Source organism: Tiliqua scincoides, chromosome 3 (genome assembly GCF_035046505.1).
Source record: "Tiliqua scincoides isolate rTilSci1 chromosome 3, rTilSci1.hap2, whole genome shotgun sequence".
NCBI classification, from domain to species: Eukaryota; Metazoa; Chordata; class Lepidosauria; order Squamata; family Scincidae; genus Tiliqua; species Tiliqua scincoides.
The window spans coordinates 22,702,356-22,717,371 of NC_089823.1; the positions used below are offsets into that span (position 1 = coordinate 22,702,356).

The window sequence follows — 15,016 nt, forward strand, 5'->3', positions numbered from 1 at the left end:
AGTTAAACTATGAGCTCTGTCTCCTCCATTTCCTCCAGTGTGACACAACTGGAACAGAGGCCTCCATGAAGTATAGAAAGCTGTGCTGTAAACATCTTCCTTGCATTTCATAAAGTGTCCATTGTGCTCACAAAGGACCTGTCCCTCTGCCTTTTCTAGCACAAGCTTACTGACTCTGTACACTAAAATGAGAAATTATGTGAGGTAGGATACTTTAAAAATAATCTTTGATAAGCAAGATTATGTATGATATCACGTTATCTGAACTCTGAGCCCAAACCTTCTTTAATTCATAGTAACACCAAACAAATTTGCTCCAAACATATGCCAAAGTAACTATCACCAGGAGATGCCAAATTCAATTAGAAAAAGAAAATTCAAATTGGTGCACCATTAAAAAGAAAAAGTTCACATCACTCAGAGATGGAATACAGTCCCAGCGTGAGATATTTTACTGATTATTTATGTATGTTGTCAAGAGGCAGAACCATCTAGTCCAGAATCATAATTCACATAACATCGAAATTCATTAGCTAGATTTCGTGTGTGTTTTGGAATAAACTTGCACATCTTCACACCAAGATACTTTGCAGCTTGTTCCTCCATGATTGCACCTGAAGGAGAAACAAACAACCAAAAATCATGGCTTAATTAGAACAAAGAAGCAGAGAAAAGCCCTGCTGGATCAGACCAAGAATCTAATGTAGCATTGTGATAATACTTACCACTTGCACAACACTTTTCTTGAGTGTGCAAAGCAATTCACATATATTCTCTTAACAAAAACCCTATAAGGTAAGTAAGGGCCAAACTAGATGCGAGTTAACTCACACCTGTACACTTTTGTTCTTAAATAGCAAAAGGGGGCTCTGCAAAATGTAGTGAAATACAGAGTAGGTACATGAGCCATAGAAGTAAGCCCCTGATCGCAACCTCCTAAACACTATTTTTACTTGAAACAAAACTTCCACTGGTGTCAATGGAAGGTTTTTTCTTCCTATTAAATATTGCAGGTTGGGAGCCCATGATCAGCATCTAAACTAGCAGGTCAAAGTCCTAAAGCTCAGGTACCCTCCCCCATCATGCTTTTGTCATGTTTCACTGGTCCGCTTTTTTGCTCTTTAAAAACTGAAGTAACTCCCCTCTAGGACCATGTTGCGCAATTAGACACACATCTAGTTTGACCCTTACTTAACTTACAAATCTATTTCTAAGAACATCAGTAAGAGAGTGCATATGAAACACTTTGCAAACGAAAAAAGCACTAAGTTAGTGGTTTCCAAACTTACTTGGATCAGGATCCCCCCCACAGCCTCTTCTTACTGGCTTAGCCAGGCTGCCACCTTGGATCTCACAAAATCTTGCAAGATCCAAAATGGAGGTGCCCAAATCTCATGAGATTTTGTGAGATACAAGATGGTGGTGCCTGGGAGGAAAAGGTAGAAGGGGTGACTGGGGACATCCCACAGCAACCCTGTGAGTGTCCTGCAACACCTTAAGGTGTTGTGGTACACACTTTGGGAACCACTACACTAAGGACATGCTAAGCATCATCACTGTTCACCTACCCAGTTTCCTGTTTCCCACAGTGGCCAGTCAAATGCCTCCAGAAAATCTACAAAGTTTGAAGGCATTAGTTCTCCCCCAGCTGTGGCCTCCTAGTACCTGGCATTTGGTGCCTTTGAACTGAAACATTTCATTTAACTATCAGAGTAAGAAAATGGAATATTGTGGTGCATTTTTTAAAAATACACTGTTTCTCCAGGGATCCAAATTTTCTGTTCTTTCCTCATCTCACAAAAAACATCTGACACTCAGAAAAACACAAGGAGACATGATTTGTTTCCAAATTTTTAAAAAAAGACTTGAAATGAATGACAAAATCTCTCCCTCTAGACTACATTCTGGGGTGCAGAGAAACAAAGAATTTCTTCACACATATATAAATCCGACAACAGATTCATCACTTAACAAGCACATCTATGATGGTGGGATGTCTGGGAAGATATCTTGGGTGGGCTCACCTAGCACATCTGGCCTTCACAAATCATATGTCACCTGTCCAAAGGTTGCATCAATCTCTCCACCTGTCTGCTTGGCAACCACAAGCAACACAGGAGGTGAGCAGCCCACACAGGGAAAGAAGCAAAACTTAGCCCTGAATCATTATTTTTTCCCCTGGTACTGCTTCCCCCACTACAGGTTTTATCCTATGTAAAGCAGCTTTTTGAATGGGATGAAACCGTTCCCAAGTCAATTAAAAATATCAACATATCTAGATTTACAAGAGGGACAAAGGATACAATATATCCCGGTGTGACATTTCTTTGCCCTCCTTCCCAGTTTAGAGATTTTTTAAAGGTTTAAATCTGGGGTGCCCAAATCCTGGCCCTGGGGCCACTTGCAGCCCTCGAGGACTGCCAATCTGGCCCTCAGTGAGCCCCCAGAGCCTCTGGCCCTCTGGATAATTGCTGGAGCCCACTCTGGCCTGATGCAACTGCTCTCAGCATGATGGCCAACTGCTTGACCTCTCGCGTGAGCTGTGGGACGAGGGCTCCCTCCCCTGCTTGCTGTTTCACATTGGTGATGCAGCAGCAGCAGCAAAGGAAAGGTTGGCTTTGCTTTGTACAAGACCTTTTATAGGCCTTGAGCTATTGCAAAATCTTAATTCATTCATATAAGTTCCATCTCTAATATATTCATTTATGTAAATTTGTTCAAATTTGAAATGTAAATTAATTCTTTTTTTCCAGACCCCTGACACAGTGTCAGAGAGATGATGTGGCCCTCCTGTCAAAAAGTTTGGACACCCCTGGTTTAAGTGATCAAGAAAGATGCTGTTGCTACACGAGTGCCCTCTAGTGATCACCTCAACACACAGACAACACAATGATGTACAGGAAGGCTTACCATGTGGTTACTTTTACTAAACTGCTGTTCAGAGCAATGAATGCTGAAGACATTTACTATAATAACTGGTTATTCAGATATGACTTACACTTCCTGTCATTCAAAAACAAAGCTGAATATAGCTGAATATTTAAGGATACTAAGGACATACCTGTACAAAGAAGAATCTTTCCTTTAGTTAAGTACTTTATGGTCTCTGCTGTTTTTCTGAGACACTCTTCAGACAAGTAGGGGGGATCTGCTAAGACTATGTCAAAACTGTGTGCTTTGAGGTTGGCCGGAAGATTCAAAGGATTATTGTAATCATAGAAAATATATTCAGTACCATACACAGAAAATCTCTGGTCATATTCCAATATACAAGCTGAAAAATCTTTGCTATTCTGTGCTTTCAATTGTTGATAAATGCTGGGTGCACTAACACAAGCTATCCTGTAAAGAGAAAGAAATGACTAAAGCAGAGATACTACAAATACAAAGAATTTATATCAGAACTCATCCATCACTTAATATAATCTTTTTTATGACACTTAAAAGATCAAGTTTAGTTAAGTAATCAAATGCAGTTTTTTTAAAAAGAGTGGAAATGCTAACTTACACTCACTGCATTTTCTTCAAGGAACTTTCCATTCATAAAACAAGAATTATTCAGACTATTAAAAAATTAAAGGCAACTGCACTTCTCACTTGCAAGAACTCCAACACCCAGGATCATGTGTCATCATTACTGATAAGGATCTGATAAAGCAGGGCTTTGGGAGCTCTGGTCTCACAAGAGAAACCTCAATTTTGGCTTCACTTCCCAACTCTGCAATACTGCCTGCACAAGGCTTGTGCAACTATTTCTGTTTCATGCTCTTAGAAAATACATCCCCATTAACCTGACAAGGAGACCCAAGTGTTGCATTTTCACACAACAAAACCTTGGCTGGAATCCTAACCATACTTTCCTGAGAGTAAGCCTCAAATGAACAAAATAGGACTTACTTCTGAGTAGACCTGGTTAGGATTGTGCCCTAAGTGATCAACTAATGATATGCACCATTAACAGAACAATCCTATAAATGTCTACTGAGAAGTAAGTCCCATTGAGTTCAATAGAACTTACTCCCAGGTAAGAGTGTATAGGATTAAAGCCAAAGACTCTGGCCACTAGTACTGGAAAATGTCTTCAAACTCAAGGATTATAATTAAAACTCAAAATTACACTTTCTTGCATTACATGTATTAACGATATTTACAATTAAAAATAAATAAAAATGGCAGGAAAAAAGTGAACAAGGGTTCTTTGCATTATTTATGAAATAATTTCATAAATATTTATGTGTTGAAATAAACACATAAAGTTCCTGCAGAGAGCATAAGCTCAGCATTGACCTTAGGCAAGTCACTGTCTCAGACTTGGCTCTTTCCATGTAAAATGAAATTACTGGGCTTCTTCCTCACAGGTAGGTTACTGTGAGGATGAGAAACACCACAGAGCTCTTTGCAATGCAGAAAATATAAAGACCAGCAGTATCACAGCAATTCATTCCTAACATTTGGCCATGAAGTGCTTCTGTCATAAAATCTCATTATCAAAGCATAGCATAGTTCCACTCTACCAAAATGTTGCTATATTAACCTATTGTGAAGAGAGCCAGGATATTCAGAATATTTTTAGTAAGACAACACAGTGCTTGATCTATAAAAATCAGGACAACTTACCTGCCACCTCTTCCAACTGCTCTCACAGCCTCATTAGCCAAACAAACTGCAGTTTCCTTATCATACCAAAACTGGCTGAGTTGCTGGGCAAAATAAGTGTCATTGATTAGATCAGTCATTTTTAACCTTTTTCAGCTCACAGCACACTGCCAAGGCACTAAAATTGTCAAGGCACACTACCAGTTTTTTTACTTACATTAAATTACTAAAATACAATTTAAACATTACATGACAAAGGGCACAATCCTAACCAGGTCTACTCAGAAGTAAGTCCTATTTTGTTCAATGGGGCTTACTCTCAGGAAAGTGTGGTTAGGATTGCAGCCAAAGACTCTCAAGAAGTTTGGAGAGGAAAATCTATGTGATTCTGGAAAGGAGGAAAAATGTTTTGAAGCAGGCTGATCAGATGTTATTGAAGTGTTATGCCAAAACTGCTGGCAAAGAAAGGTCAGATTGAGCACATAGTGGAGAGATGTGGGGTGAGGGGCAATGAAGAGACAGGATTGAAACAACTACAGGATTCAGTTGGGGGGCACACAAGAGAATGTGAGGCAAGTGATTCTGGACCTTGGGAAGGTGGGGAGGGAGAGTAAGACAGGTGCTAACTGCAAATTATGAAATTGGGGGGGGATGTGCCTGTGGGACTAACTTCTCAGTAGACATGCCTGGGATTGGGCTTTTGGTCACACTCTTTTTTCTTACATATAGGAGCAGGCAAGTGGCACTTCTTTTCTCTTCACCCCACCCCTTCCCACAGGCACATCCCCCCATCTCATAATTGCAGTAGTTAGTTACTGTCCCTATCCACCTTCCTAAGGTCCAGAATCACTTGCCTCACATTCTCTCCCCCCCCCCCATTGCGTATGGCCAAAAAGAGTATGGCCAAAACCCCAATCCCAGGCATGTCTACTCAGAAGTAAGTCCCATTATAGTCAGTGGGGCTTACTCCCAGGTAAGTGTGGCTAGGATTGTGGCCCAAAGCCCTTCCTCTGAGGAAGGAAGGCAAGGCAGGGAGGGTCGATTTGGGGATTCGCAGGCAACTGTGGCAAGGAAAAGGGCCTTTTGTGGCCGCTTAGCCAGCCAATTCTTAGACTGGTGGCCTTAGCAGACTTACTCCCTTCAAAGCTGCTTGCCTGCTCCTGGCTCCCTCTTCTCACTCCCTCCACCTGGAACTCCTCAGGGCTTCTCTGGTTGCCCAATCAGCATGTAGAGGAGGCAACAAATGACTAGGTGTGTCTACTCAGAAGTAAGCCCCATAATAGTCAAAGGGGCTTACTCCCAGGGAAATGAAGATTGGGTTGCATTCAATGAGGATCTTGCTCAGCAGCAGGAGATGCAAAGCAGCCACCCTCTGGCCCTCAGCACATTAGTGTGCTGTGGCACAGTGATTGAAAACCACTGGTTTTGGTTGGATTAGATATTTGCCTTTTACAGACTATGACTAATCATCTTCCTTTCAGTCAAGTAAAAAAAAAAGACTTCAAGTACATAAACTAGGGCTTACACAGACATATATGGTCCCTACAGACATTCTATGTGTCTTACTTTTTTCATTTTCTGCCACACCACTGCTCTCCCACCAGAAGGCACTCAAAAGAAAAGGGTGGCAGAGCCAAGAAAAATGAACACAATATGCAAGTGGTCAAGGATGTGTGTTGAAGAAACAAAGCAAAAGGGACTCTGGGCTGAACGGAGATTGGTTTGGAATCTAGCAATAGTGAGGAAACACAGCAATGTGGGTTTGGGGTTGGAATGAGGCAAGCAGCTTAATGGACAAGAAGGAGCAGCAGTGGGACAACTACAAGTCTTTTTACCCAGCCATATAAAGATTTCTGCCAGCTTTTAAACTCTGAATAACTCATTAGCCAAGATGAAAAAGTTATATCTAAAAGGCCTTCTTTTAACTCTGTAAATCTGTAATTTTAAAATTATATTGAGAAAATATATGGTTTTTCATTATGGAATTGAGAAAATGACGGTACGTATTGAGAAAATCCAGTTTGATATCTACAAAGTAAAACTCCAGTGAACACAAGCAAGATAAACAGAATCCATATATTCAAATGTTAATACATTTATAACAAGGAACTTATGGTGGGAAAAACAGATACATCTTATAGCTTCCCAGTGAACCAGGAATAAACTTACAAAAATAGTCAAGCTTTTCTTGGTGAGCTTTCTATCAGAAAGAAAATGATAAATAGAAAGTAAACTGCACTGAAGCAAACTACTGCAGGTACTGCTGTTAACTGTACACTAAGGGCCCAATCCTATCCAACTTTCCAGCACAGGTGCAACTGCAATGCAACCCCAAGGCAAGGGAACAAATGTTCCCATACCTTGAGGAGGCCTCTGTGACTGCCTCCCCACCACCAGACACAGTGCACACCCCATTGGCATGGCTGCACCAGCACTGGAAAATTGGATAGGATCAGGCCCCAAATCCCCAACCTACATGCCAGTTAAGTTCCAGGGATACTGTGCCTGTGTGAAAACACTGATGCAGGCATCCGTAACTCAGACAACTCAGGAGCCAGTGCAACTCGGGAGCCAGTCCTGCAACTTAGGAGCCAGTGCAGTTCAGTCAAAGCACACCTGCTTACCCAGTTCTCTTCTATTGATGCAAGAAAATAGTTATTAAATCTCTCTGTTGTCTTAGTATCTTCTCTCTCCTGCTGTTCAGTGTAGAACTCCTGTAGAGCAGCCAAGGTTTCAGATGAAAGCTGAGGGACATCATCGTCGCTGTCACTCATTTTCTAGATAGAAAGATATAAAAAAAACAAGAATCCTGAAAGATACCATAAAAGCAGGTCTCTTTGTTACAAGAGGAAGAGATAGGAGAGAGGTCTTCTCTCATTTTCAACAAAAACAAACTGCAGACAAGGGCAACAGAAGTCTTTTAAATTTTTCAGACATTCTGATTGTCACCACTGTTTAATGCACTCAACCAGACACCATGGAAATGTCATCCAAAATGTCATCTTTGTACAGAAGGGGTTCTTAAAATATTGTCAGTGAACTTTTTCCCTAAAATAAAATTTAAAATAGAAATTTACCTGTTCAAAATAGATCACCTAGAAAAGGTTACTCAGTAACAACCCACAATTAATGTATTAAAGGAAAAAAGATGGGCAGCACAATCCTATCCTGACAATCCTTCAACACAGCAGCCCTTGGGAGAAAGTGTCACAAACACCATAAGGCATGTTGGGACACCTGGTGAGTAAGCAGGCAGAGTAGGCTGCACTGCCCCACTAGTGGTGCATTCAGAGTCCTGGCCTCTGGCAGAAATAAGTACACTGCCAAGCAGAGGAGGGGCTGAGAGAGTGTGGTGGGGGCATTTGTGGGGAGGGTAGAATGGGCGAGGTGGATCTGGCCCAGGAGGGGGATGGGATCAGCAGAGTATGCCTCTGCCTATTCTAAGCCCCCTCCTGGCCCAGCTGACATACTTGGCTGCACATACTTCTGTCAGCAGTACAGCTGGCAGAGATTCTGCGGCAATGAGCCCCATAGGGCAGGCTGGGACATTATTCAGGGTAAGGGGGGAAAAATCTCCCCTTACCCCTTCAAACTGCAGGGGAAGAAAGGGGGGTTGAAGAAGAACTTTCCCATGACCAGAGAAATTAGCACATCACAGAGAAAGGCTCTATTTCAGTGTTTGGTGCACTGTGCTTGTTTCTAATTTACAAGGAGTTAAGTCTATGGAACTCCTTGCCACAAGATGTCGTGATGGCTCTGGTCTAGATGCCTTTGAAAGGGGATTGGACAGATTTCTGGAGGAAAAAGTCCAACATAGGTGACAAGTCGTGATGGGCATGTGCAACCTTCTGGTTTTAGGAGGAGGCTACCTCAGAATGCCAGATGCAAGGGAAGGCACCAGGTGCAGGTCTCCTGTTGTCTTGTGTGCTCCCTGAGGCATCTGGTAGGCCACTGTGAGATGCAGGAAGCTGGACTTTTGGCCTGATCCAACGGGGCTGTTCTTAATTAGTCTGTGGAACTCCTTGCCACAGGATGTGGTGATGGTGTATGGCCTGGATGATGCAAGGGAGGGCACCAGGATGCAGGTCTTTTGTGGTCTTGTGTGTCCTCTGAGGCACCTTGTGGGTCCCTGTAGGACACAGGAAGCAGGACCAGATGGGCCCTGGGTCTCATCCAGTGGGGCTCTTCTTTTGTTCTCATGTATGTGAGGGGGAGCATTAAAAACGAGGTGCCTGCCTGCAAGCTGACACCACCTGCCTTGCACTGCTGCAACTGCAAGTCAGGTCCCTTGGCTGTCCACACTCACACCTGGGGGAGCCAGACTCACAAGCTCTTCCTCCTGCCCCCCTTCCATCCCACCCCAGCTAGCCTCTACCGTTGGGAGTGCTTCCCAAACACACCTCTCCCCCACACATACCACCCTTCCCTTAGTCTCACTCACTACATTCGTCCAGTTCCCTCCGCTCCAGGACGACCGCTTCACTCTCCCCAAACGCGCTCCCTCCGCGCCAGTGACGGCCGGCCCTTCTTTCTTTTGTCTATCTCCTCCTCTTCCCGCGGGGTGACTCTAGCTCCACCTTTCCTCGCAGTCCCTGGCGTCCTGCTCACTGCCCCCTCTAGCGGCTGCTGCCGGCACCTGCAACTCAGCTGGGTTGAGAGAGATGGCTTGTTCTCAACCCACAGGCAAGTGTCTTTCCCAGGGAGTGCACTTCCGGTGTGAGTGTTTATTACACCTGCTCTTACAAAGCCCCATGTACATCACTGCACGGGGGAAGTGCGGTGGGTGAGGGGACGGGCGAGGCAGAGCCTCCCCACCGGAGTCCTTCAAAAAGCTCCGCCACCGTCTGAGGCACTCAAGCACCAACAACCCACTCGCTTTGCTGGCTGGGGGTGGGAGTGATGAGGTCCTGGTTGGAGGCAGGGGGGTGGCACAGATCAACATGGGGCAGTTTGTTGCAGGGAAATGTGATGGGTAGGGAGAGAGGGGAGACAGGCGAGGCTGAGCCTCCCCTCCCCTCCAGAGCCCTTCAAAAAGCACTGCTGCTTTTGTGTGAGGCACCCAAGCGGGTGCAAAGTGCATGGGTGGGAGGGCTGGAAATCTCACTGGTTCTTTTTGGGGGGTTGTTATTACAGGCAGACTACAGAGTAAGCTCCATTGACCACTATGGGACTTACTTCAGAGTGGACATGCATACGCTTGGGTTCGCAGGCTGCAATTCTACCCACACTTTCCTGAGAGTAAGCCCCATTGAACACAATGGGACTTACTTCAGAGTAGATTCACTTGGTGGAATAGGACTGGCTCCCCCTTATTTCTTTTATTTTAATTTAATTATTTATGATTTATTTTAATTTGCTTGATGATGTCACTTCTGGCCATGACATCACTTCCAATGGGTCCTGGACAGATTGTCATTCTAACAAGTGGGTCCCAGTGCTAAAAGTTTGAGAACTGCTGCAATAATGTGTTAGTAAGTTGACACGGATGTGTGTGTGTGTGACTCTACAAGTTTTCAAAATCACTAAAATCAGAATTTGGAGGAATACCACCATCATGTTATATATCAATCAATGCGTAATTTCATGCAGAATGCAATGAAACAAATGACATTGAAATATCTGTGTTCTAACAGAAGGTACAGCCAAAACCAGTGGGGGTGGAGCAATTGTACATCACCATGCCCACCACCTGGGGCGTTGCCCCGCCCACTGCATGGGGTGACGCACAGGCTTCCCGCACCAGGTGACGCAAATCCTAGTGACACCACTGCAAGGGTGATGGGTGCTTGGGTGCCTCACACAGCAGCAGTGCTTTTCAAAGGACTCTGATGGGGAGGCTCTGCCTCACCTGTCCCCCCCACCACACACCCCTGCATTGCACTGCCACTGATTAGATATGCATATGTATAGTACATAAACTTTCTGTTCTTACATCCAAACTTTTGCTAGCATTTTGGGTTATATTAGGCCAGAGGCAGTCAGTTGTCATTTTATTCTAGCACCTGCAAAAAGCTAGATCTTTGGGTTAAAAGCTAGATCTTTGGGTTAAAAGTTCTCCATAGAGTTTCCAGCAGTTTCTTGGGGCATATTTAAAAGATCAAACACACAACTCCCCTTGTATCCTTCTGAATTTACTAGCCCACCTCACCCCAGCAGTGACTTTTCTAGTGACTGTCTGCTGGTGTTCTTTTGCATCTTTTTAGATTGTGAGCCCTTTTGGGACAGGGAGCCACCAGTTGTTTGATTTTTCTCTGTAAACCGCTTTGTGAACTTTTAGTTGAAAAGCGGTATATAAATACTGTTAATAATAATAATAATAATTTAGAGTGAATTACCCTTCTAGATAAAATGTCATGATGGCTAAATGTTTTGGACAAGCTAGAATACACTTAATCTAATTGTATTTTTATACAGTAGTGTTTCTCAACCAGTGGTATGGGTGCCACCAGTGGTACTTGAGGTGGTGCCCAGTGGTACTTGCAGGACCCCTGGACACCTGCCGCACAACAATGAGACCAGGGACATGATGCAACAAACAGCAGTAGGAGGCTCAGCTTGGCGAGCAGAGCTCTAAAGCATGCTTTTCTGTGCTCAGTGTCGTAGACTTGTCGTACACTCCCAGGGTCTTGGGGTGCTCAGAGTTCTTGGCTCTAGAACCCTAGAGCCCTCAAGGACCCCTGTTCAGTAGTACTGCCACCACCCTGTATGCGCCAGTGTCTCAGTCCAGGCACATTGAGACCCTCTAGGCTTAATTCTATCCCTTGCAGGCACTGAGCACTTTCTTTAATTAAAGCCTCAAGTTACTAGTCCTCAATGAGTATTTGGTAGCTTGCTGAACAGCTAGGCAGGGTTCTGAACCTTTGTCCCCAACAGACAATGCAACAACTTATTAAAAGGATTTTTACTTTATTAAATACATAGGGTTACATAAGTTACAAAAGGCAGCAAATGCTAGAGGCATAAAACTTCTAGGAAACATATCAGCATTAAAATAACAAAGCTAACTGGTTATCTCTATTATGCCCTAACTCTCACCTGGGTCAGCTTTCCTTTGTAGATCCTTAGCTCCAGGTTAACTATGAGGCCACATGGCCCTGGTGGACTAGGCTCCCCTGCAGGATGTTGCACCCACAACCTTTCCACCAAAAGACAAAGACACACCCCTTGGGCTTTGTTCTTATACTTCTCAGGCTGACAGGTCTGAGGTGACTCTGTACTCATTTAAACTGTCCAATCAGAAACCCTTGGGGCCAGAATCTTCCTGAAGTGGGGCTGGATGCTAGTCCTCTTAGTTCTTCCCCTCCCCACTGGAGATTCATGGGCGCCTCTCTGTCTGCCTAGGTGCTACATTATCACCTTCCATTGAGTTGTAAATTCCTTGCAGCTAGGAACTGCAAGCCACTTCTCTGTTACTGGTTTAGCTTGGTTCAGGTTTTACATGCTACTAGGCCTAAACTGTACATATTCATGACACTCGGTAAAGCCATCCCTGAGCCTCTTACTGATGTTTGTTAGGTTGCATCTAGCCTCCCAACCCAGAAGAAACTGGTGATGATGTCATCGCCAGTTACTTCTGGTGGTACTTTGAATAGGTGGATCATGTGAATCTGTACAGCGGAGGACAAACCTTGAGAAACACTGCTGTACAGTTTCACAGCTAATACTGAAATAGAAAATATGTGCATGAAATTTGATGAACTCTCAAAGTACTCTCAAAACACAATACAGTATTTTAATCCTAAATATTTTGATTCTAAGAATCCTTAGTATTCTTAGGCCACAATCTTAACCAACTTTCCAGCACTGACATAAGGGCAATGCAACTCGGAGGTAAGGGAAGAAACATTTCCCTACCTTGAGGAGGCCTCCATGACTGCCCCCCACAACTGCAGCACATGCCCCACTGGCACAGCTATGCCAGTACTGGAAAGTTGGTTAGGACTGCACCCTTAGGGACCAGTCCTACAACTTTCTAGCACTAATACAGCCATGCCAATAGGGTATGCGCTGCAGCCTGTGGTGAGGCAGTGGTCATGAAGGCCTCCTCAAGGTAATGTTTGTTCCCTTGCCTCCAGGCTGCATTGGCAGTGGAAAGTTGGATAGGATTGGACCCTCAGTATTTTAGCCTTCAGTATTCTCAAAACAGCACCAGTGTATGGGGTTGATTGTTGTTGGCATCCTTCAGTCTCAGAAGACTATGGTATCGCGCTCTGAATAGTGGTTCTGGAACAGAGTGTCCTCCCCAGTGCACGAAGCCTGGGTAAAGTAGATATGGAGGATAGACTGTTACCCATGCAGCAAATCCCCTCTCCACATCGCTGAAATGGTCCAGTGGAAAGGCAGAAACCAATACGGTTGGTTCCAGCAGCGTCGCAGGAGTTGCCAGAACATGGCTGCCTCAGGGACTCCAGCTCCGGATTTTGCCTCAGGGTTGACTCCTGAAGCCTTTTCCATAACTGGATGTAGCCACAAGGCAGTGGAGGTTTGGGATCAGAGTTTTCCTTCTCTCAGATGAGCTGCCTTCCCAGGCTGACGAGTCCCATCTACCCCGTGGCTGTTTAGTCGCCACTTACAACAAGTACAGCCAAACTGAGGGCCTGTTCTTATCCCCCAGCCCCCAGGGGTTGTATGGGGTTAAACACATGATAAAGGAGGAAGATACAGACTTGAGAACGCAAAGCATAGACACTATGAAGAGGCCTCAAATAGCTTGTGTGAAGTCTTATACAAGAGCTTAAAAAATGGAAGACTGTCTTGGAATTTAAGATTATTCTTCGCACATAACATTCTTGTTGTTGACTAGGCTGTAAATTGCTCTCATATGAGCAGAGGGGCATCTGTGGATCCAAGCCTGTATCTCCCTTAACCGCACCCCTGATGTGTTTAATTCTGAAACACTCCTAATGTGTTTTATACCTGGAAACTAAATTTCAAGAATACACATTTTGCTTTTGCCAATAAAATACCTGTGAAATGTGATTAGAATTAAAATATGGGCCCTATTCACACATTTTTTTCAAGCAAAATATAATCACAGTTTACATGTTACTAGTCAGCATATTAGTATTTTATATACATAGGAATCTGTTCCTAAGCACATGTAACATGTACAGTGCCCTATCAATTCATAGAGATGTAAAATCATATTCCCAAGTAGTAATAGTTCTACTGTATTCTGTGCTTATGAGATCTCCCTTGGAATACTGGGTCCAGTTTTGGCCACCTCATTTTATAAAGGACATTAATAAGCTGAAACAGGTTCAGTGAAAGACAAAGATGGTAAGGAGTCTGAAAACTAAGTCCAATGAAGGCTGGTTAAAAGAGTCTGGTATACTTAACCTGGAGAAGCTAATGCTAAGGGAAGAGAGGATGGCCATCTCCAAGTATTTGAAGGCTTTCACACAGAAGGGGGAAACTTGCTTACCGGCTCTTGAGGGCAAGACTAGAACCAAAAGCCACAGGGAAATAATTTTAGGGTAAGTATGAGAAAACTGCAAGTCTGCCTCCTGCAACTGCAGACTCTCATGAAAGTTTTCACATAGAGCAGAGGTCTCCAAATCATGGACTGGGGGCCATAAGAACAGCCCTAATAGATCAAGCCATAGGCCCATCTAGTCCAGTTTCCTGTATCTCACAGCGGCCCACCAAATGCCCCAGGGAGCACACCAGATAACAAGAGACCTCATCCTGGTGCCCTCCCTTGCATATGGCATTCTGACATAGCCCATTTCTAAAATCAGGAGGTTGTACATACACATCATGGCTTGTAACCCGTAATGGATTTTTTCTCCAGAAACTTGTCCAATCCCCTTTTAAAGGCGTCCAGGCCAGACGCCATCACCATATCCTGTGGCAAGGAGATCCACAGTCCAACCACACGCTAAGTAAAGAAATATTTTCTTTTGTCTGTCCTAACTCTCCCAACACTCAATTTTAGAGGATGTCCCCTGGTTCTGGTGTTATGTGAGAGTGTAAAGAGCATCTCCCTATCCACTCTGTCCATCCCCTGCATAATTTTTAATGTCTCAATCATGTCCCCCCTCAGGCGTCTCTTTTCTAGGCTGAAGAGGCCCAAACGCCATAGCCTTTCCTCATAAGGAAGGTGCCCCAGCCCCGTAATCATCTTAGTCGCTCTCTTTCACACCTTTTGCTTTTCCACTATGTCTTTTTTGAGATGCAGTGACCAGAACTGAACACGATACTCCAGGTGTGGCCTTACCATCGATTTGTACAACGGCATTATAATATTAGCCGTTTTGTTTTCAATACCTTTTCTAATGATCCCAAGCATAGAATTGGTCTTCTTCACTGCCGCTGCACATTGGGTCGACACCTTCATCGACCTGTCCACCACCACCCCAAGATCTCTCTCCTGATCTGTCACAGACAGCTCAAAACCCATCAGCCTATATGTAAAGTT

General features: G+C 44.1%; 1 protein-coding gene across 1 annotated transcript; it reads right to left on the reverse strand.

The window, feature by feature from the left end:
- Nucleotides 1–447: 447 nt before the first annotated feature.
- On the reverse strand, nucleotides 448–9,134 carry EEF1AKMT1 (EEF1A lysine methyltransferase 1). Its single transcript, XM_066621687.1, has 5 exons — nucleotides 9,038–9,134; nucleotides 7,221–7,373; nucleotides 4,618–4,700; nucleotides 3,062–3,342; nucleotides 448–614 (listed from the first exon to the last, which is right to left on the reverse strand). Exons 2-5 carry the CDS (start codon nucleotides 7,368–7,370, stop codon nucleotides 475–477), a joined length of 654 nt encoding a protein of 217 aa, XP_066477784.1. The 5' UTR covers nucleotides 7,371–7,373; nucleotides 9,038–9,134; the 3' UTR covers nucleotides 448–474.
- Between the last annotated feature and the right edge of the window lie 5,882 nt (nucleotides 9,135–15,016).